The sequence below is a fragment of the Chlorocebus sabaeus genome, chromosome 24, assembly GCF_047675955.1.
Source record: "Chlorocebus sabaeus isolate Y175 chromosome 24, mChlSab1.0.hap1, whole genome shotgun sequence".
Classification (NCBI taxonomy): domain Eukaryota; kingdom Metazoa; phylum Chordata; class Mammalia; order Primates; family Cercopithecidae; genus Chlorocebus; species Chlorocebus sabaeus.
This window is the reverse complement of record NC_132927.1, coordinates 79,044,994-79,069,011: the sequence shown is the minus strand read 5'-3', so window position 1 is coordinate 79,069,011 and position 24,018 is coordinate 79,044,994. Positions and strand designations below refer to the sequence as shown.

The 24,018-nt window shown below is 41.1% G+C and overlaps 1 protein-coding gene across 1 annotated transcript in view; it reads right to left on the bottom strand.

Annotated features, from left to right (window-relative positions):
- RCOR1 (REST corepressor 1) overlaps nucleotides 1-24,018 on the bottom strand; it is a 133,131-nt gene that overhangs the window by 36,660 nt on the left and 72,453 nt on the right. Inside the window, exon 3 of the mRNA XM_007987912.3 lies at nucleotides 16,547-16,630. Within this exon, the coding sequence (XP_007986103.3) occupies nucleotides 16,547-16,630 (84 nt within the window). The remainder of the gene's footprint in view (nucleotides 1-16,546; nucleotides 16,631-24,018) is intronic.

Below are 24,018 nucleotides of genomic sequence, written 5' to 3'. Positions count from 1 at the left end.
CAACATTTGAGGTTTCCTGTCCCACAAGATAAAAGGCAGCACAGGTTATATACAGGGTAAGAAAGACCCAGGTCAAATCCTGGCTCTGTCTCAAAATAAAATGAGTTGGTCTAGCAGTGCATGGCACACAGTCAGCACTGTATGACTATGTTATCTTTAGCAACGCCCTGACCTTCCCAAGAATTAGTTCTCACCAATAAAGCCAGGTTATCACCTAACTGAGAAAACACCACCACAGTAGGTACTCCTCCTCCCTCCTTTCCTCACAGAATGTTCTGGACTAGAATTTACTCAGAATATAGCCATCTGCACAAGCAATGCTGTTGACAGACCTTGTCTCTTACTGTATTCCTGCTCTACATAATGCTCAGCTTTTGTTTTCTTTAATCAAGGTACATGGATGTCTCCCATACTTTTCAGAATCTCTGAGGCTATTCCCTTCCCACCACCTACCCTGTTCCTTTACAGAGTTATACCCGTAGCTGCTGGTAGGACAGCAATGAAAACGAAAAGTGCACTTTTCAAAACCTCCCACGTGGTTTCCTTAAGTGAAGCAAAAAAAAGCTTTCAACCTTAAGTGAAGCAAAAATAAGCTTTTCTTATTTCAAGAAAATAAAATGTGTTCCCAGCTACCCTCATAAAAAAACAAAAGATAAGCAGATGCTTAAAAGTCAGTGGATAGAAGATGAAACAGGAAGGAAGAGGAGCAGGAGAAACACAAACTACCTACAAAAAACTGCTCTTAAACAAGGAAAACAGGGATCCATGGGGATTTTTCCAACTCTGGCAACAACAATCTTAATTCTGCCCCTTATTGATTAAAAATTCATCAATCTGGAAGTGAGGAGCCACTGAGGGCAGGAACTCATGAAGTAAACGCTGATCAGAACAATGAGCAAAATCCATGCTGCTTAAGAAAATGCCAGCACATTTCCACTGGCCCGGGCATCTGCACCCATCACCCTTCCCCAATGTTGACAGGGTGCGCAAAGTGGGCCTACCTTGTGCAACTTGGCTGACATTCCAATCTGTCGGTCAGAAGCAAAAGAATCCATCCACTGTTATAACCATTATGGAGAGCACAGATGAATGAGTTATGGGCTTCCTCATAATATCAGTTAAAGACAGAATGTGAAATCCTCATTCTTCAAGAAAGTTTACAAAATTCCAAAAGCCTAATCAAGCATTTACTGAATTAAACTTACTATGTACAAAGCACTGTATTAAATAGCAAGCCAAAATAAAAAGCAAAAATGAACCGATTTCCCACAGTAGCTTGAGACAACACACAGGTAACAGAAGAGAACAAATACAGAAATAACACAAATGTAGGACAGTATGGGAATGCCAAGTAATCAGCAGATGATGATCATGGCCAATGAAGGAGCACTTCCTAAAGGTTCAGCAGCTATTCTGATAAGCAGAAACAACAGCTAACATCTGAGAATGTATTATGTATGAGCCATTGTTTTAAGGTCTTTACAATGATTTTTTTAAATCTTCTCTGATAGTAAGGTATAAGGTTTATGACCTCTATGCACGGCTGGGCGCAGGGGCTCACACCTGTAATCCCAGCACTTTGGGAGGCTGAGGTGGGCAGATCACAAGGTCAGGAGTTTGAGACCAGCCTGGCCAACACAGTGAAACCCCATCTCTACTAAAAAAAAAAAAAAAAAATTAGCTGGGCATGGTGGCTCGTGCCTGTAATCTCAGCTGCTTGGGAGGCTGAGACAGGAGAATTACTTGAACCAGGGAGGCAGAGGTTGCAGTGAGCCAAGATCGCACCACTGCACTCCAGTCTGCGCAACGGAGCAAGACTCCCATCTCCAAACAAAACAAACAAACAAAAACCTCTGTGCACAATCCTTCCCTCCTTCCCTCCCTCCCTTCTTTTAAAAAAGACCAGCCGGGTGCAGCAGTGAGAAGCAGGAAAAGAGTAGAACAAGGAGTTCCATCTGCAATTGTGAACAATCAGTTGAGATAACTCACTACCTTCGGACCAGCCAACACAGTTCTATCTCTTAAGGACAGAAGACAGAGGCAGAAGAGCTCTTCAGATTAGAACAGCCTCCTTGGTACAGGGAACCAAGGGTAATCAACATACTGTATCTAGCTTGAATGAAGTTAACAGAACTGTGGTTGATGAAGTGATGGAAAGCAGGGGTAAAAAACAGATGGATGCTAAACTTTACTTGTTTCTATTTTCATTTTAATTAAATGGACTAATACCTAGTACCCTCAGTAAGTCTCAAGTGCAGAAGAAGGGAGGAATGCAGATGAAAATTGCCACAGTAACCTTAACTCACCCTTCCCACCCGCTAGATACTGCAGATATTCAGAACACCGTGTGATCTTGCATATTCCATGCAGAGCAATAGGCTGGCACCATACAGTGGGCTGATGGCAAGGCTTACAGCCTTCTCAGAGCTTTTTTAAAAAAATATTTTTGAAACACTTGCTGTAGCATTAGGTACCACAGAGGAAACATTACATCAATTTCTCTCTCATCACTCAACTGCACATGCCAAAATTCTCTTTAAAAATATAGTAACAAATACTGTGGCATCTTTTATTATTAAAATAAGAAATGAGTTATTACAACTCGCTGAGAATCAGAGTTTAAATAATTTAAGTAAAGCAACTGTGCCACCTGGTGGGCACAGACATTACTACAGTAAACATCTGAATGCTCCCTCTCTGGGGTGGAAACAGCACAAAAAGTCAAGCCAGAGATTCTGCCTGAGGATTTCATCAATCAGTCCTTCCAAGTAGGTAACAAAATGTACTTTCTTTATAAAAATGCTATTTTTTGGCCAGTTGCGATGGCTCACCCCTGTAATCCCAGCACTTTGGGAGGCCGAGGCAGGCAGATCATGAAGTCAGGAGATCGAGACCATCCTGGCTAACACAGTGAAACCCCATCTCTACTAAAAATAAAAATAAAAAATTTTTTTAAAAAAATTAGCCGGGCGTGGTGGCGGGCGCCTGTAGTCCCAGTCACTAGGGAGGCTGAGGCAGGAGAATAGCGTGAATCCGGGAGGCGGAGCTTGCCGTGAGCTGAGACTGTGCCACTGCACTCCAGCCTGGGCGACAGAGCGAGACTCCGTCTCAAAAAAAAAAAAAAAAAAAAAGGTATTTCTTAGTGGGAGTTTGTTAAAATCCCACTTTACAGAATAAGTCAGTCCCCAACGCCAACTCCCAGAGAAGTGACTTGTCTGAAGCTTGTTTTGGCAGAGTCACCGGTAGTTGCTGGTAGGGCAGCAATGAAAATGAAAAGTGCACTTTTCAAGACCTCCCACGTGGTTTCCTTAAGTGAAGCAAAAGTAAGTTTTTAACCTTAGAAAATTAAATGTGCTCCAGCTACCCTCATAAAAAACGAAAGACTGGCCAGATGCAGTGGCTCATGCCTATACCCTATAATCCCAGCACTCTGATAAGCCAAGATGGGAGGATTACTTGAGCCCAGGAGTTTGAGATCAGCTCGGGCAATATAGTGAGCCTCCATTTCTTAAGCTTTAAACAAAAAACAAGAAAACATAAATGCTTAAGGTGATGGATAAAAGATAAAAGATGAAACAGGAAGCAGATTAACAGAAATACAAGCTACCTGCATCAAATTGCTCCAAACAAAGAAGGGGACCCACGAGGACTTTTCCCCAACTTTCTTTCTCTGGCATCAATAATCTTAATTCTGTTCATTAAAGATGAAAGAGAGTCTGTGTTACAGGAAGGCTCGGTGGGTTCTTTAGCTCTGAAAAAGAAGCTAAACCCCATTATGAGATAGAGTATGAGAAGGTGGGCTCTCCTGGCCTGTGAGAGGGAGTTGGGAGGGGCAGGCTCTCCCACTGTTAAGTCCTACCATTTGCAATGTGGAGGGTTTTCTATTCTTCATCCAATAGAGTAGCCTTCAACAAGCACTGCTATATAAACAAGATATTTAAGAGCTTTCAATGTAGGTCGCAGCAAAGTTATCTTTTATAAAATACATTGTTTATGTTGAAATTACTCTCCACTGATTTAACAAATATTTCAGGCCTACTGTGTGCCTGGTGCTGCTTTGATAGCTGTGATTAAAATAGACAATCTCTGCCCTTATGGAACTCGCATGTCTGACTGGGGAGAGAGAAACAGTCATACAAATAATGAATTCCAATTGTTATAAGTGCCCGCGAAAAAGAACTATGAATGCACATAATTGAGGAACCTGATCTGCAGAATCAAGGAGGGCTTTCTTTTCTACCAGGGAGAGGACATTATAAATTCCTGTGTACTTGTGTTATTTATAGTAGGAAAAAAGAAGAAAATCTAAATGTTCAAGTATGAGATGTGGGCCAGGAGCAGAAGCTTACGCCTGTAATCGCAACACTTTGGGAGGCTGAGGTAGGTCGATCACTTGAGGTCAGAAATTCAAGACCAGCTTGGCCAACACGGTGAAACTCCAACTCTACTAAAAATACAAAAATTGCCAGGCGTGCTGGTACATGCCTGTAATTCCAGCTACTTGGGAGGCTGAGGTACAAGAATTAATGGAACCCGGCCTGGCGCGGTGGCTCATGCCTGTAATCCCAGCACTTTGGGAGGCCGAGACGGGCGGATCACGAGGTCAGGAGATCGAGACCAGCCTGGCTAACACGGTGAAACCCCATCTCTACTAAAAAAAAAATACAGAAAACTAGCCTGGCGAGGTGGCGGGTGCCTGTAGTCCCAGCTACTCGGGAGGCTGAGGCAAGAGAATGGCGTGCACCCAGGAGGCAGAGCTTGCAGTGAGCTGAGATCCGGCCACTGCACTCCAGCCTGGGTGACAGAGCGAGACTCTGTCTCAAAAAAAAAAATTAAAAAAATAAAAAGAATTAATGGAACCTGGGAGGCGGAGGTTGCAATGGGCTGAGACCATGTCACTGCACTCCAGCCTGTGCTACAGAGCAAGACTGTCTCAAAAAAAGAAAATGAAAAAAGAAAAAGAAAAAGGAGAAAGCTTCTCACTACTACACCCGGCTGGTCTTTTTTAAAAGAAGGAAAAGAAAAGAAAGAGAGAGAGAGAGGAGAGAGAGAGAGAGAGAGAGAGAGAGAGAGAGAGAGAGAGAGAGGAGGAAGAAGAAGAGAGAGAGAGAGAGAGAGAGAGAGATGTGAGTGAATAAATTATGCTACAAGATGGGATATTATTCAGGATCAAAACTTGGTTTAATTTTTAATTGCAGGAAAATTAAAGTTGAAAACCATTACACAGAAGATGTAACCATTTGTGCTTAAAATCAGAGTGCATATAAGCATACAGAAAAGATCCAGAAGCAAACTTTAATAGTGGTTAGGTCCACACGGTGGGGTAAGTTAGAGGCTATTTTTAATAATAAAAATAAGCGTGTGTGTGTGTGTGTGTGTAACTCTTTCCTGAATTACTTGAGAGTAGCTTTCATATATTATGACTCTTAAACCTTCAGCAAGTGTTTTCTAAGGGTAGGTATACTGTCCTACATAACCACAGGACAGTAAATTAAACATGGAAACAACGCTTTAATCTGCATCCATAGAACAATTTGGTGAACTGATCCCAAAATGTGCTTTACATGTGCTGAAGAATTTTACAGTAAATCCCAATTATTTCATTTCATCCCTACATATATTAATATACACCACTTTTTAAAATGTGGGCATATTTGTTACATAACACCAATGTCATTAACACACCAAACAAAAACAGCAAAATTCCTTGGTATATGAAACTGTTATACTCACACTAGATCGGTCTAACATGTACAAGTCCAACAACAGCAATTATTGGAGCGGATGTGGAGCAAATAAACTCTGCATTTTACTGGTAGCAGTGTAAACCAGTCTGACCACTTTGAAAATAATTTGGCACTGATCTCTCAGAACTAAGCATATATATTCCAGACGGGTATCAAGAAATAGGTCCAAGAATGCTCCCAGCAGTAATATTTGTAATAGTCAAGAACTGATAATGGATGTCCACTGTCAACAGAAAGGATAAACTAAAACTGAACAAAATGAAATGTTTTTCTGTATAAAGATACAGATTAGATATTAATACGATTACAAGGTAAATTACTGTTTAATAGAAGGCTTCCACTAGTATGTAAATTCAGCTCATTCAGTTATGTTTATTCTAGTAAGTTTTGCCCATTTTAGCTAGTTCTAGAGCACTTGAAAAAATTAAAATGATAAAAATATTTTTCACACACTCAAAAGACTCATTTTAATCATACGCTTCAACCTCTTCTAGTCATATATTTTTAAAAAGCTGAAAACCAGGCCAATATAGGCTTACCCTATCACTACTGCTGCTCACACACAAATCAAAGAATTAATAAGTAGTTTTGCTTTGTTTTTTTCCCGTCAACTTTGTATTTTAGAATCGGGGGCACGTGTGCAGGTTTGTTACAAAGATACACAGCGTGATGCTGAGGTTTGGGGTACAAACGATCCATGACTCACTCAGTACAGTACTTAAGAGGTTCTTTTTAAGCCCCTGTCCCCATCTCTCTCCCCATTCTAGGTAGTCCCTAGTGTCTTGCTGATTGGTCCCAACTTTATGGCCATGTGCACCCAATGCTTACCTCCCACTTGTAAGTGAGAATATGTGATATTTGTTTAAGTACACTTCTCCTTCACAGCGCTCAATGAACTTATTTACCAGTGCAGTTTCCCGCAGACTGTAAGCTACACTTGGGCAGGGACTTGTCAGATTGTTTGTGTATTTCGCCAGTACCTGTCAGCACTTGGTACACAAGCAGTTGTGCAAGTTACTGAGTAAACAAGTGATAGCCACAAGGTAAGGGACAAAGAAGGAAACGTTAGATTCCAGACAACCCAAGTTACAGAGCAAATGGCAGAAAAGCCTGTATTTGCAAATCTCTATCCAGAGGAATCCCGCACTCCCACCACCTTCTCATTCATTCGACAACTTATTTATCATACACCCACCACATGCCAAGAGGGGACTGACAGAACTGAACACACATACCAAGTTCCTCCACTCAGTTTTACAGTACAGTGGAGAGAGATGAGAGACATAAAATAGATAATATGATGTCAGCTGATGATAAGTAGAACGAAAGAAAGCGAGTTGACAGTTAGTGGTTTGTGTGGTGAAAGAAGGCTTCTCTGATATAGTGACACTTAGGCAATAACCAGAATGAACTGAGGGGGTGAGCCATGTAGACATCTAGGAGAAGAGTACTCTAGAAGAAGAGAACAGAGAAGACCCTAAGGAGGATATTTTGGGTGAGTTCAAGAGGGTAGAAGTGGGGTCAGACTGTGTAGGGCCTTGTTACTTCCAGGTTCTTTTTTTGTGTTATTATTATTTTCTTTTTTCTTTTTTTTAAGACAGTGTCCTGCTGTCGCTCAGGCTGGAGTGCAGTGGCACAATCACAGCTCACTGCAGCCTGGACCTCCCGGGCTCAAGTGATCCTCCCACCTCAGCCTCCCAAGAGGCTGACACTACAGGCATGCGCCATCATGCCTAGTTAGTTATTTTGTAAAGATGGAGTTTTGCCATGCTGCCCAGGCTATGTCAGCAGGTTCTTTTGACTTTAACTTACAATGAATTGAAAAGCTATTGGGATGTTTTGAATAGAGACACCTGACCTTTACTATGTATCTACATGAAAGTTTAGAATTATATATGACATAATTGCACATTATTCATATTACTTGAAACTTTCATACACAATACAGTAAGTCAAACATCCTAACGGAGAAATGAATTTTGTGTATGTCATAGGTACAGCTCTTATTCCAAGAAAGCTAAAACTTATATTTAATTCCCTAATTTAAACTTGTCTTTTGACACAACTTTAAATTACCCACCTCTACCATGTTACATGCAATTCTTTTCTTTAGAGTTAATAGCTAGCTTTAAAAAAAAAAAATCAGGCCAGGCACAGTGGCTCACGCCTGTAATCCCAGCAATTTGGGAGGCCAAGACGGGCGAATCACAAGGTCAGGAGTTCGAGACCAACCTGGCCAACATGGTGAAACACTCTCTCTACTAAAAATACAAAAAATTAGCTGGGCATGGTGGCAGGTACCCATAATCCCAGCTACTAGGGAGGCTGAGGCAGGAGAATCGCTTGAACCTGCAAAGCAGAGGTTACAGTGAGCTGAGACCATGCCACTGCACTCCAGCCCAGGCATCAGTGCGAGACTCTATCTCAGAAAAATCAGCCAGCTTGTTTTTGGCACAGCTGATGATCTCCATTTTTGTCTATTTTAACACTGAGACCCATGATTCTTACCACTGGACCAGTTTTTCCTCATTTTTATAAAATAAAAAACCCAAAATCCAAACACTTAAATAACTGCACACTCACTATATATAACTTATAAAATGCATAATGCATAAACGAGCAAGACCATCTGTTTCTATGGATATCCAATAACCAAAAATTACCTTGCTAAATTCTTTTTTTTTTTTTTTTTTTTTTTGAGACGGAGTCTCGCTCTGCCACCCAGGCTGGGGTGCAGTGGCCGGATCTCAGCTCACTGCAAGCTCCGCCTCCCGGGTTCACGCCATTCTCCTGCCTCAGCCTCTCGAGTAGCTGGGACTACAGGCACCCGCCACCTCGCCCAGCTAGTTTTTTGCATTTTTTAGTATAGACGGGGTTTCACCGTGTTAGCCAGGATGGTCTCGATCTCCTGACCTCGTGATCCGCCCGTCTCGGCCTCCCAAAGTGCTGGGATTACAGGCTTGAGCCACCGCGCCCGGCCTACCTTGCTGAATTCTACACCCAAGGCAACAGCAGCCCATCTGAGAAATCTGCTCCTTCAGGGAACTATCAACATCATTCAGCATGAGCAATTTAGTTGATTATTTATTTTTTAAAAAGCAAACTATAAACAACAGACAAGGCTATAATTGAGTTTCCCCTCTAGTTCCACTCCCCTTCTTTTCAAGCCCTACCTTAAATAATAATAATAACAATAATAATAATAATCAAACAACAACAAAAAATCCTCAGATTAATCTATCCTTTTTATTAAGACTCTTGGGCCACAGTTTTGCATTATATTTGACCACACGTGCCTGGGTAAACTTTTTGTGTTTCATAAGTCAGTAAAAGGAACCAGAATGGGCCTACAATCTGGCCTAAACTCCACATATATATACATATTTTTTTTTTGGGGGACAGAGTCTCGCTCTGTCACCCAGGCTGGAGTGCAGTGGCCGGATCTCAGCTCACTGCAAGCTCCGCCTCCTGGGTTCTCGCCATTCTCCTGCCTCAGCCTCTCGAGTAGCTGGGACTACAGGCGCCGCCACCACGCCCGGCTAGTTTTCTGTATTTTTTAGTAGAGACGGGGTTTCACCGTGTTAGCCAGGATGGTCCCGATCTCCTGACCTCGCGATCCGCCCGTCTCGGCCTCCCAAAGTGCTGGAATTACAGGCTTGAGCCACCGCGCCCGGCCTCCACATATATTTTAAACTCTAATATGCTCACTTTGTTAACGTTCAGCTGCTTCTCTAGATGAACGAAGTCCAAACTTGAAGTAGGTCTACATGTAAGCACAGAGACAAGAGGGGACTGTCAAAAGTACAATGCACAACGAAGTGGTGTCCGTGTGAAGGCAAGAGGTGGTATCCTAAAGCCGGTGGGTAGGGCTGAGCAAGGTGGGCATTTAGGGTGCAGACCAATCAGAATGAGGATGGAGTCTCCAAAGGTGGGCAGCGTGGAATGGAGTAAAGAGGATGTGCAGACATGGGGTATAGAATCCATGCAAAGGGTAGCTGCACAATATCACAACGGGGACTGAGGAGAGATGATATTGTATCACAGCAACAGACTGCCTCATAGGGGTTCAACGGAAACATGTGGAGTAAATGATGGAACAGTGCGACTATACTTAACGGCATTTAATAGTCTTTAAAGACATGTTAAAGGCTGCCTGAACCAGTCACTAAGCCCACAACCCTATGGTCTCCATCTCTTTGGGGCAAGTTGAGATGCTCCTGACTTGACTTCCTGAATTTTCATCATGCCTCCTTTTAACAGCACTGACCTGGTTAGGCAATCAACTTCTCTGACTTGGAATTGTATCAACAGCTTACTACCACCAATAAACCTCTTCTCTACTCTTCTCTAAACCACAGGACTGTCAAGAGCTTTTCAGTGTAAATCATATCACTTCTAGCTAAAAAACCTTCAAGGGATCCTCCAAACCTTTAAGACACTGGCCTGCTTTTCCAGTTTCATTTCTCTATGCCCCAGGGACAACACTTGTCAGAGTCAGGCAAATCTCCAAAATTAAGCACTGGATTTCCTTTGCACATCTTCACACCTTTAAAAATGAAAATGCTGGCTGGGCGCGGTAATTTCAACACTTTGGGAGGCTGAGGCAGGCGGATCACTTGAGGTCAGGAGTTCAAGATCAGCCTGGTGAAACCCTGCCTCTACTAAAAATGCAAAATTAGCCGGGTGTGGTGGCATGCGCATGTAATCCCAGCTACTCGGGAGGCTGAGGCAGAAGAACTGCTTGAACTCAGGAGGCAGAGGTTGCAGTGAGCCAAGATCGCGCCACCGCACTCCAGCCTGGGCAACAGAGCGAGACTCCATCAAAAAAAAAAAGGAAATGCTATCATTTCCTCTGTTTAGGGTGCACTTATGCCCCTTGGTCCAGCCAGCAAACTCCTACTCATGCTTCCACATTTCAATCAAATGTCAACCATCTTCAACTCTTTATTTTATTTCTACCTAGGAAAGCGAGCACCTTCTGCTGAGTCCCAAGGGAAACATCAGAATACTGACTCAATGGTACATGGGAGATGCTTGATGTAAAAATGATGTGAGTCAACTATACTCTTCTCCAGTAAGTGAACATTTTCCAGTTTCTCAGTCTGCCACCCTTCAGATTACACATGATGGCAGACTGTGTACTTCATTCACTCCTTTGTTGCTGAAATCTCAAGTCATGGTTTCATCAAGTAATTTTCCATGACCATTTAATATTTAAACTCATTGTTCTAATCTATGTTACTGGGAATTATTTACACTTTCTCAACATGAAATGTCTCTACAGGCCACATTTTCTAGGCATATCCCGTAAGTTATATCTCTCGTTAAATGAGTTTTACTTAGACACAGCCCAAAAAAACTAGTATAATATTAATGTTTTAAGCATTGAATTATAATTTATTAAATGAAGCAGCCTACGAAGGCAGACAGGTGTGGTAAATATAGTCTGGAGACAAGAGATCTAGCTAAAACTGGGCTACTATAGTAATTAGCTATGGGACCTTAACCATTTGACTTTACTTCTGTAGACCCCAGTATTTTTACCTCTAAAAAGGAAGAGTTGCCCTAGGAAAACTACATATAAATTATATGTTCACTTGTTCATTTTTTCTCTCTCTCCATTAGAGTATGAGATTCCTGAACCTTTCACTCCTGGTACATTCCCAGACACAAAGCTGTTCAATTTAAAATGTAAATGAAAACTCAGAGGATAAACATGAATTCAGTATAACCTGAATTGAGATACTTTTGGACAGAACTTGTTACCACAAGTCTAAGATTCACCTAAAAGAATAAATAGCCAGGAACACTGAAAAGAATGAAGTCCAGGCACAAAGCATGTATGAGTTTAACGTAAGTGAAGGAAAAAATACAATAATTTCAGTTGCCACAACGATGTAAAAAAGAGGGGAAGACAGAAGACATCAGTCTGTTTGTAATCTGGGGATGGAAGAGGGGTTCGCAGCATGACAAGATACCAGATAAACTGTGGCATGGCTAGACAATGCACTAAAAATAAATGAACTATCAAGCCATAAAGAGACAGGGGAAACTTAAATGCGTATTGCTAAGTGAAAGAAGCCAATTTGAAAAGGCGACATACTGTATGATTCCACCTGGAAGGCATTCTACAGAAGCAGTAAAATGATCAACAGTTGCCAGGGATTAGGAGGTAGAGTGGGAGATGAACAGGTGGAGCAGAGGTTTCTTAAACCAGTGAAACTATGATAACTACATTGGTGGACAGGTCATTACACATTTATCGGAATCCACAGAACATACAACACAAGAGTAAAGCTTAATGTATTTCGAGTGATAAAAATGTGTCACTGGAGGCTGGTTGATTATAACAAACGTATCCCTTTGGTGGACCCCAGTGCAGGATGTTCACACTGGGGGAGGCTGTGGGTGTGTGGGGGCAGAAGATAAATGGGCACTCTTTGTACTTTCTGCTCACTTTTAGCTGTGAAGCTAAAATGTCTCTAAAATATAAAATCTATTTTAAACAAGAAAATAAGAAATGTATTAAGGGGCAAAAATCTTCACTATTGCTTTCTTTAAAATGATGGCTTGAGCCCAGGAGTTCAAGGTTGCAGTGAGCTATGACTGTGCCACTGCACTCCAGCATGGGCAACAGAGGTAAGATCCTCTCTTAAAATGTATGTATTTTATTTTACTGATACATATTAGATGTACATATTTCCAGGGTACATGTGATAATTTGATACATTCATATAATCAAATCAGGGTAACTGGGATACCCATAATCCTAAATATTTACATTTTCTCTATACTAGGAATATTCGAAATTATTCTCTTCTAGCCCTTTTTTTTTTTTTTTTTTTTTTTTTTTTAAAGTAGAGAGGAGGTCTATGTTGCCCAGGCTGGTCTTGAACTCCTGAGTTCAAGCATCCTCACCTCCACCTCCAAGTGCTGGGACTACAGGCACAGGCCACTGCACCCGGCTAACTTCTGGGACTTTTAGAGACATGGGGTTTCACCATGTTGCCCAGGCTGGTCTCAAACTCCTGAGCTCAAGTGATCCGCTGGCCTTGGCCTCTCAAAGTGCTGGGATTATAGGGGTGGGACATTGCACTCAGGCCCTCTTCTAGTTATTCTGAAATGTACAATTCAAGGCCAGGTGTAGTGGCCTGCGTATGTAGTCCCAGCTACTTGGGAGGCTAAGGCAGGAGACTCTCTTGAGCCCAGGAGGTGGAGGTTGCAGTGAGCCAAGACTGCACAACTGCACTCCATCCTGGATAATAAGAATAAACCTCTGTCACAAAAAAAAAAGAAATGTACAATTCATGAATGCTAACTAGAGTCATTTTACAGATCAGGTTTTTTTTTAAAACAGAGTTAAAAAAAGAACTAAGATTCTAAATATTCATCAATAGGTAATACAGGTAATTTTGTTTAAAAAAAAGGATAAATTATGATACATCCATATTATTTACAGTTGAAAAATTAGATAACTGTAGATATACTGAGATGAAACAGTCCCAGATGTACTTATGAGCAGATTGATAACAGTTCACATTTTGTGGAAAACAATTACATATTATGCATTAAGTACTGTTTGAATTTTCTACAACAGCATTTATGTTTATAATCACAAAGTAACTTTATAAGCTTTCAGTAACCCTAAGAAGCAGAACTCTGAACAGCCACTCTGAAAAGAAAAGAAGCACAAGAAAAGCCAGGGCTCTCCAGACATCCTTATATACAATTTTTTAGTATCTGCTAGAAATATGTCCTAAATCACTTATTTCTACTTCATGTCGGAATAAAGGAATAAATGCTGGACAACCAAGACTTCTACATTCTTCCAAAACTGAGACACCTAAATTTTCAATAGAGTAATTATTAAACATACTGATATACACATATGATAAATATTACACCTAGTTATTTAAAACCTTTATAAGCAGTTTTAATAACATGGAAACTGCTTAGGTCCAATGTTCAGGAAGACAATACACACATACACACACACACAGATAATCTATCATCTCACTCATATAAATACGTACAAAAAAAAATTGGAAGAAATACCCCAAAGTGTTTAACGGTTATCACCACTGGGTGATGGAATAAGAGGTGAATGTTTTTTATTCTTTATACTTTCATCTATGAACTTTCAACAATATGTAAATGCTACTTTTAGGTAAGTGTTTTGTTGTTTTTGTAGTTTTGTTTATTTCCCAGTGTAGAAATGATTGCTCACTACTGATTACAAAATAATACATTTCTACAAAGCCGTCCTCATCCTGCCTTCTCTCTAGTGGACTTGGTTCACTCTAAGTGCTCCGTGTTTACTCAGTTAATAAATGGAAAGACAGATGCATTCTATAAAGTCAATCCTTTTTTATCCCATCTAAGGAAAACCCCTAGGTCCCATGCACCCCGAGGCCCTTCCACCCTAACAACTTGATTTCCCTGAAAAGTATGTCTGGAAGCCTTTCCATGACAAAGTAAATAAATCCCAATATTCCTCTTCAATTTTCATAATGTGAATGCTACCGATGAGCCCTGGCTTAGTTCATCTGTCTTCCATTGCTTGACACTGACAGGTTATTTCCACGGGTTTGCTGTGCAGACGCTTGAGGTTCAGACCCTGCAGCGGCCATTGGGGGCAGGGGTGTTGGGGCCTCCGGCTCGAGTTGGGTTCTGGAGGAAGACAAGGAACCTGTTCCTAGCGCTCAGCGGGGCCCTGTGACAGGTGTGGCTGTGGCTACCGCCAGGAAAGGGACAAAGAGGCAGGATAAGGTCAGAACTGCTGGGGCTGGGGCGGAGACGGCTGCTCCCAGGTCTGGGTGCGCCCAGGCGCCTCCCGCCGTGGCCAGTCCCACCTCTGCTGCTGCTCCATAGCAGGAGGGCGCAGCCCCAGCCCCCACAGGGCTAGGGACCCGTGTACGGGGAGCAGGCCAGGTGCCCCAGGGTGAACTTGAAGCCCAGTACTACCAGCTTCCAGCTGTGGGAAGGGTTGGTGGCAAGAGGGACCCGGAAGCAGCACTGGGCCCGAGGGCAGAAATCAAGGGATGTCTCCCTAAGGGTGGCCCGGTGTACTGGCTGCCATCTCCAGGTCAGCGGGGGCCACGTTGCGCCTGGAACATCAGCATGCCCCCAGAGAGCTTGACCCGAAGCATCCTCCAATTCCCAAGAGAATTGCCCACGGTGCTTGGGCCCCCTGGGAAGTCCTGCTGGCAGGAGCAGTAGGGGGCCAGCACCCCAGGCTGATTGGGGTCTGGGATCCGGGCCTGCGTCCAGACTGCCTCCACGCTGGGGCTCCTCTGGCTTTTCTTTGGTATTCCAGCTCTCCAGTTCTGAAACCAAACCTGGATTCGTGGCTCAGAAGTCCGTTTTTCTGGCCAGTTCTTCTCTGACAGTAATTCCAGGCTAAAGGTCCGTTTCAAAGGCCTCAGTAAGAATTGTGTATTGATATCTGTCAAATCTGGTCCTCCTACGCCTCTGGCCTGGCTCAAGTGTGTCTCTGCCATAAGCTGAGCTCGCTGTCCACTGGGAGCCTCAGTGGACAGGTTAGTTTTTTTAACGTTTAAAGTTTTAAACAACTTTAACAATTAACAATTGTTTAAACAATTGTAATGAGGGCTTACAATAAAACTGTAAATTTATTTTATAGGCAATACCACTGTTTAAAAACCAATTAACTTTCCATATTCTGCTCTTTTCTTCTGTGTCTATGAAAAATAAGATAATATTAAAATTAAATTCTGACTCCAAAGACTCCAATTAGTAATACAACAGGAAAAGTGACTAATAAACTTTAAACTGTAATAACAGAGAGATAGTGGCTAACAGGCTGAATGAACACAGCCTGAGAATAGGTGAGATTATGACCCACGAGTGAAGCATCAGCAAACCTGGATACTACCTGTGGTTCCACCACTCACTATCTGTGCTACTTTTACAACCCACTGACTCTTTGAACTATGGGATGCCATCTGTAAAACAGAGACAAAATCTTCCTGTTACTATGAACACTGAATGATACAGGAGTATGAAAAGCATTTTAGTACAATGCTGGCATAAAGGTTCAAAAAATGCTCAGTATTCTTAATATTCAGTTCCGAGTACAATTTAAGATGGACATTGTGACCAACTGAAACACACTTAGGAGGACAACAGGAGGTGAAAAGAGACCCCAAAATAAAACCATCTGAAAAGGCACCTGAAGCAACTAGCTTGGACTCAGACAGTAAAGGAGATACAATGACTGAACATTTAAAGGACACACATGGAAGCAAAGTTATTTAGCGAAGTTCAGGAAAACAAAGCTTTTACAAAGGGAGGCAGATTTTCAGTGCTCTGTAAGAAAGAACATGTTCAAAAATGGAATAGATCGCAGGGTGCAGTGGCTCACGCCTGTAATCCCAACACTTCGGGAGGCCGAGGTAGGTCAATCACCTGAAGTCAGGAGCTTCAGACCAGCCTGACCAACATGGCAAAACCCCATCTCTACTAAAAATACAAAAATTAGCTGGGTGTGGTAACGGGCACCTGTAATCTCCGCTATTCAGGAGGCTGGGGCTGGAGAATCACTTGAACCCAAGAGGCAGAGTGCAGTGAGCCCAGATAGTGCCACTGCACTCCAGCTTGGGCAACAGAGCAAGATTCCATCTCAAAAAATAATAATAAATTTTAAAACTCTTCAAATTATTTATCTTAAAATATAGAAGAAATATAATACATATAGAAACTTTTAGCTTCAAAGGTACCTTTAAATTTAATCTTACATTAAACACAAAAGGTAGGAAAAAAAGTGCTCTAAGACTTACACTTTGCTTCTGACAGATTTTGATTGGGTGACCAGACCAACATGCCAAGATTGTCCCGTTCTTGACTGCGTCTTGCTAGTTTGGCTTGAGAGAAAGAAAAAAGAAAAATCTCATTAAAATTTAACACATATAATAAGCAATAAGTAACAATACCTTTTAATGTATTGTTGAATACACCCACCTTTTACCTGTATCTGGCCCAATGGGACCACACACTTAACCTCAGAGTGAGGATGGAGATGGGGGAGGCGACAGAGTCTGCTGAAATATTTCTACTTGCAAGTCCTTTCCTACTTTTACTGATTTTACAGTATGCTGCTCTGCTTTTAGACATGAGACATCCAAAAAGAAATCCACACATGCCAAGGTGCTCAAAGGTTCTTTTAAAATGTTAATTCTTCATGTGTGCTTGCAGCACCCTTACCCTTCTCTGCCTGAGTAACCTTTTAGTGACTTGGCAATAGAAATTCCAAAATTCTTTTAACAGCATTATTAAAGAATAACCATTTAAAAAGTTTAACCTGAAAGTAAACTTCTAAAATGCATACTAATTCTTAAAAATCTGTGATGCAAAATAGTAGGCCAAAATGTTTAAAAGTGCCAAGGGTGGAGTTCACATGTATTAGTGAATTAACCGCAAGCAACTGTCATCTATTACAATACACATACCTAAAACATTATCTTCACAAGGCAAAGACTCAAGAAACAGGAGGTTCAGTGACCATACCTTCATAATGCTCAGGCCCAAACTTATTCATTCTAAAGGTTAATTTTGGCCACTTTTTTTCCTTTAAATAAACTACTCTGAAAATGATGAAAGTTATGGAACCTAAACTCTAAGGGGAAAAATGCAACTAAATATAACATACAACCTACTATAAACAAAAATCTAGGAAACCCACAGTCTGGTTAACGAATTTCTTCTTTTATGATACCGCCAGATCTTCCATCTTTAATTTTGTCTACCAATGTGTTCTAGGTTTTATAAAGAGGAAATTTTACATTTTTAGTAAAATCTGAGAGGCAGTTACTTTAAAGAACCATAACAGAATAGTGAAAAGGACCCAAAGTGTGAAACAGTATGAATTAGGTAAAATTAAAAGTTGAATTTATGTTGCAGATGGGAAGAGGATGTAGATGAGAAAGAAATATGACAAAGATGTAGTGACCGTCTTTGAGTTTACCCTTTTTTTGAAACAGAATCTTAGTCACCCAGGCTCGGCTCACTGCAACCTCTGCCTCCCGGGTTCAAGTGATTCTCCTGCCTCAGCCTCTCGAGTAGCTGGGACTATAGGCGTGCATCACCACACCCAGCTAATTTTTTATTTTTAGTAGAGATGGGGGTTTCACCATATTGGCCAGGCTGGTCTCGAACTCCTGACCTCATGATCTGCCCACCTCGGCCTCCCAAAGTGCTGGGGTTACAGGTGTGAGTCACTGCGCCCAGCACAAGTATACCTTTTTTATAGATATATACATAGTTCTGACTTTCAGAACAATGCTAACGCTACACATAATCTAAAACGAAAGTCATCAAAAGCATGTGTGGGGAGGGACCCCCAACGGAATACAAAGACAAATGAGTCCTGCTATATTTCCAATAAAAGTCTAAAGTACAACAAAAATAAAGGCATCCACAGTGGAAAGGTACAATCAAAACTGCATGACTGTCTGTGTAGAAAATCTACATTTTATAGAATCTACAAAATGGCACTAGAATAAATGAGTTTAGTAAGGTTGTAAGAAATAATATTAATAGTAAAATCAATTCTATTTATATATACCAGCAATTGAAAAATCAAAATTAAAGATCATTAGCATCAAATATGAAATAACTTAGGGATAAAGATGTGTACACTGAAAACTACAGAACACTGCTGAGAGAAACTAAAGATGATCTAAGAAAATGAAGAAATATATCATAGATATAGACTCATTATTAAGAAGGCATTCTTCCCAAACTGCTCTAAAGATTCAATGCAACCCCAATCAAAACTGTAGCACATTCTTTTGCAGTAATTGATAAATATTCTACAATTCATAAAGAAAGGCAAGGTAACTGAGACAGTCAACGCATTTTGAAAAAGAGCAAAGTTGGAAGATTTACACTATCTAAATCAAGACTAATTATAAAAAATCAGTAATCAAAAATGTATGGTATTGGCATAAAGACAGAGAAATAGGCTGGGCACGGCGGCTCACACCTGTAATCCCAGCACTTTGGGAGGCCGAGGTGGGCGGATCACGAGGTCAGGGGATCGAGACCATCCTGGCTAACAGAGTGAAACCCCGTCTCTACTAAAAATACAAAAAATTAGCCGGGGGTCGTGGTGGGCTCCTTAGTACCAGCTACTTGGGAAGCTGAGGCAGGAGAATAGCGTGAACCTGGGAGGCAGAGCTTGCAGTGAACTGAGATCGTGCCACTGCACTCCAGCCTGGGAGGCAGAGTGAGACTCCATCTCAAAAAAAAAAAAAAAAAAAAAAGAGAGAAATAAATGGAATAGAATCCAAAAACAGAACCACACATACAGGATCAAATGATTTTCCATAAAGGCATGAAGGCAAAACCAAACCAAAAATAATAATCTTTTCAACAAATGATGCAGGAACAAATGAATATTCACATGCAAAAACAAACCAAACATTTTTTAAAAAATTAATTTGGATCCATACCTCAAAATTATCTCAAAACAGACGACAGAACTAAATGTAAAACTCAAAAATTATAGAATTTCTAGAGAAAAACACACGGAAATCTTTTTGACCTTGGGGTGGGAAAGGACATCTTAGATACAATACCAAAAGCACAATCCACCAAACATTTTTTAACGGTATATTATACTTAAATAAAATTTTAAAACTTTTACTCTGCAAAAGGCACTGTTGAGATACACTGCAGACTCTAAGAAAATATTTGCATATTGCATATGCAACAAAGGACTTGTAACCAGAATACATAAAGAACTTTCAAAGTCAACAATAAGGAAAATGACACAATTTTTTTTTTAAAAAAAGGACAAACGATTTGAACAGTCACTTCACCAAAGTAGATATAAAGGTGGCATATTAGATGAAAAAATGCTCTACATCTTTAGCCATTAGAAAAATGTGAATTAAAGCCATGATGAGAAACCATGATTTACCTGTTAGGCTGTCTAAAATAAAAGGCATCAACAATACAAAGAACTGACAAGAATGGGAACAACTGAAATTCTCATACACTACTGGTGTAAATGCAAAATTATAAAGCCATTCTGGGAAAATTTTGCAGTTTTTCACAAAGACATAATTATAGTTACCAAATGACTGATCTAGCAACCCCACTGTTCAGCCATATACCCTACAGAATTAGCATTATGTTCACAGCAAAACCTGCACACAGGCTGGGAGCAGTGACTCACACCTGTAATCCCAGCACTTTGGGAAGCTGAGGCGGGTAGATCACCTGAGGTCAGGAGACCAGCCTGACCAATATTGTCAAATCCCATCTCTACTACAAATACAAAAATTAGCCAGGCATGGTGGTGTGTGCCTGTAGACCCAGCCACTCGGGAGTCTGAGGCAGGAGAAATGCTTGAACCCCGGAGGTGGAGGTTGCAGTGAGCCAAGATCGCACCACTGCACTCCAGCCTGGGCGCCAGAGCAAGAGTCAGTGCCAAAAACAAAAACAAACAAACAAAAAACAAAAAAACAAACCAAAAAAAACCATCCGGCACACATAGGCAGCGTTATCACAATCATCAAAAACTGTGAAATATTCAGATGTTCTTCCATGGGCAAATGGATAAACCAACTGTAGTACACCCATATACTGGAACAGTACACAGCAATAAAAATAGTGAACTACTAATATATGCAACAACACAGACCTATCTCCAAAGCATTACAGTGAGTGAGAGAAGTCAGTACAAGTTCATTCATATGACACTCTGCAAAAGTACAGGGATAACGAATAGATCCAGGGTTTCCAGGGGCTAGAAGTGTGAGGAAGGTTAAGAAAGTGTGAGAGGCCGGGTACAGTGGCTCACGCCTGTAATCCCTGCACTTTGGGAGGCCGAGGCGGGCAGATCACGAGGTCAGGAGATTGAGACCATCCTGGCTAACACAGTGAAACCCCGTCTCTACTAAAATACAAAAAATTAGCCCGGCGCGGTGGCGGGCGCCTGTAGTCCCAGCTACTCAGGAGGCTGAGGCAGGAGAAGGGCGCAAACCCGGGAGGCGGAGCTTGCAGTGAGCCGAGATCGGGCCACTGCACTCCAGCCTGGGCGACAGAGTGAAGACTCCGCCTCAAAAAAAAAAAAAAAAAAGAAAGAAAGAAAGAGTGAGAGAGTTTTTGGAGGAGATGGAGCTCTTTGGTATCCTAATTGTGTAGTGTTATGTGAAACTCCAGTAGTGCCCCCATCAGCATTTGCTATCTGTGATTTCAGTCACCCATGATGAACCATGGTCTGAAAACATTCAATTGAGAATTCCAGAAACAGTTCCCGAATTTTAAATTGTGCCCCATTCTGATTACCATGATGAAATCTCGTGCCATCCCTCCTGGGACACGCATCATTCCTTTGTGCACCACGTCCCCTCTGGAGGTACTATGTGCCCATTAGTAACTCGGCCATCTTAGTTATCAGCTGGACGGTCACAGCATCGCAGCACTTGCATTCAAGTCTCCCATATTTTACTTACTAACACCCCCAAAGTGCTGGTGATGTTGGCATATTGCTATAATTGTTCTATTTTATTATTAGTTTTTGTTGTTGATCTCTCAGTGTGTCTAACTTATAAAGTAACCTTTATCATAGGTATGTATGCATAGGAAAAACCATAGTATATATATATAGGGTTCAGTACTACCCAGTTTCAGGCACCCACCAGGGGCCTTGAAACATACCTTTCATGGATAAGGACAGAGTATTGTATACACATCTTAACTCTCACAAAAATGTGCAGCAAAAATTATTCAGTTTTGCTACACGTAAATCAAAAAATATAAATACAATAAAAACAAAGAAATGCCATTAATTTCTGGGTAGATACTAATATTTGCTGAAGGTGCTAACACAGGCAGGACTCTTTGTTTAAAGTTGATTTTTATCAAGTTTTAAAGACCTTAAAAAATAAGCCCTTAAAAAATAAAAAATTATCTGGAATAATTAGGTCTACAGGTAATTGCAATTATCAGTCGCCATCAAGGAGGTAAGAAAGGTTTATTGGCTGGGCGTGGTGGCTCACGCCTGTAATCCCAACACTTTGGGAGGCCGAGGTAGGCGGATCACCTGAGGTCGGGAGTTTGAGACCAGCCTGACCCACATGGAGAAACCCTGTCTCTACTAAAAACACAAAATTAGCCGGGCTTGGTGGTGCATGCCTCTAATCCCAGCTACTTGGGAAGGCTGAGGCAAGAGAATCGCTTGAACCTGGGAAGTGGAGGTTGCGGTGGGCTGAGATCGCACCATTGCGCTCCAGCCTGGACAACAAGAGCGAAACTCCGTCAAAAAAAAAAAAAAAAGAAAGGTTTATTTACATGGCTAGCGGGGCTATACAGTGGTTCAACTACTTCAGAGAAAAAACAGGCAATGTATAGTAGACGTGTGAATACCTTGCAAGCCAGCATTTCCATTTCTAGACTACATATATATGCAACGTTTTTCAAATTGCTGGTCAGCTCTACTCACATTGAATTTTGGGTTCCTAATCAGCATTTTTAAAAAAGAATAAGGAACAGAAAACATCAGCATATGGTTTCATGTGTTTATAAACTATTGGTGGAGATTTTTTAAAGTCTAAAGTCTCTGGTCTAGAGACTTTAAGAGGTGCACATGGAAGGACAGCATGTTGCTCAGTTTTCTGTTTCGGGTTGGCTAGACTCTAGTAGCCAGTTATTTAATCAAACATTAATCTAGGTGTTGCTGTGAAAAGTATTTAGTAGATACGGTTAACATCTATAATCACTTGATTACCCTCCATAATGTGAGCGGGCCTTATCCAGTTCACCTGAAGGTCGTAAGAGCAGAAATTGAGATTTTTCCAGAAGTTGAGACTGAGGCCCTAACTCCTTCCTATAGGCCTGCTCTACAGATTTCAGACTTGTCAGGCCCCTACAACTACATAAACCAATTCCTTAAAATAAATCTCTGAATATATGTATACATAGATACACCCATACATATTCTAGTAGTTCTGTTTATCTGAAAGAACCCTATCTACACAGTAACATAGATAGTTACTGTAGAATTGTCTACAGGACCAAAATAGAGGAAAATCTTTAAAATACATCAACAGGGGCTGGGCGCGGTGGCTCATGCCCGTAATCCCAGCACTTGGGGAGGCTGCAGCAGGTGGATTACCTGAGGTCGGGAGTTCGAGACCAGCTTGATCAACATGGAGAAACCCTGTCTCTACTAAAAACACAAAATTAGCCGGGCATGGTGGCACATGCCTGTAATCCCAGCTACTAGGGAGGCTGAGGCAGGAGAACCACTTGAACCCGGGAGGCGGAGGTTGCGGTGAGCCGAGATCATGCCATTGCACTCCAGCCTGGGCAACAAGAGCGAAACTCTGTCTCCAAAAAAAAAAAAAAAAATCAACAAGGATTGGATAAACCGTGGTATGTGACTTCAAGGGAATTAAATACAGAAAACAAAATCAGATCTACAGCTATCAACCAGTCTGAATAGAAAAAGCAAGTTAAAGGAAATGTATAATATCATAACTTAAATGTTGAAAATATAAAATTGGTACTATCAGTTATAGGGTACATTTAAAGAATAAGATGTGAACAATGAAGATATTCTTAAAACCAGATTAACAGGCATTTAAAGACAGAAAGATCTTGCTTTGTAACATATAATATTTCACTGTTCTTTGCAAATCCCAGTGCTAAACAAATACTATTTTGTGTACATTGCTTGTATATATCCAAAACTTTAAGAATCACAGAGAAATCTTTCACTGTATGATTTGATGCTACCTGTGTTCAAATTTAAAATCATCTAGTCCAACATTAAGGAAAATACTCTTCTAGTATATTTTCAGTTCTACTCTGAAACTCTGAGCTATTTCTCACTCTACAATGTCATATTTTACTTGTCAACTGTTTGGAAGCACAACAGCAACTTACAGGGTATGAGGGTTCCAATTTCTCCACATCCTCACCAACACTTGTTATTATCTGACTTTTTTATTCTAGCTAGCAGGTGTGAAGTAGTCTCTCACTGTGGTTTTGATTTACATTTTCCTGAATAAAGAGGTTGAGCATATTGGTTGTTTATTGGCCATCTAAATATCTTCCCTGGAGAAATGTCTATTTTGCTCTTTTGCCTGTTTTATGTTGGGAATATAAAATGGTGCCATTCCTCAAAAGATTATCATATAACCCAGAAAATCCACTCCGAGCTATACAGCCCAAAGAAATAAAAACATATGTCCACATAATAATTTGTATATAAATTTTCATAGCAGCATTACTCAACAGC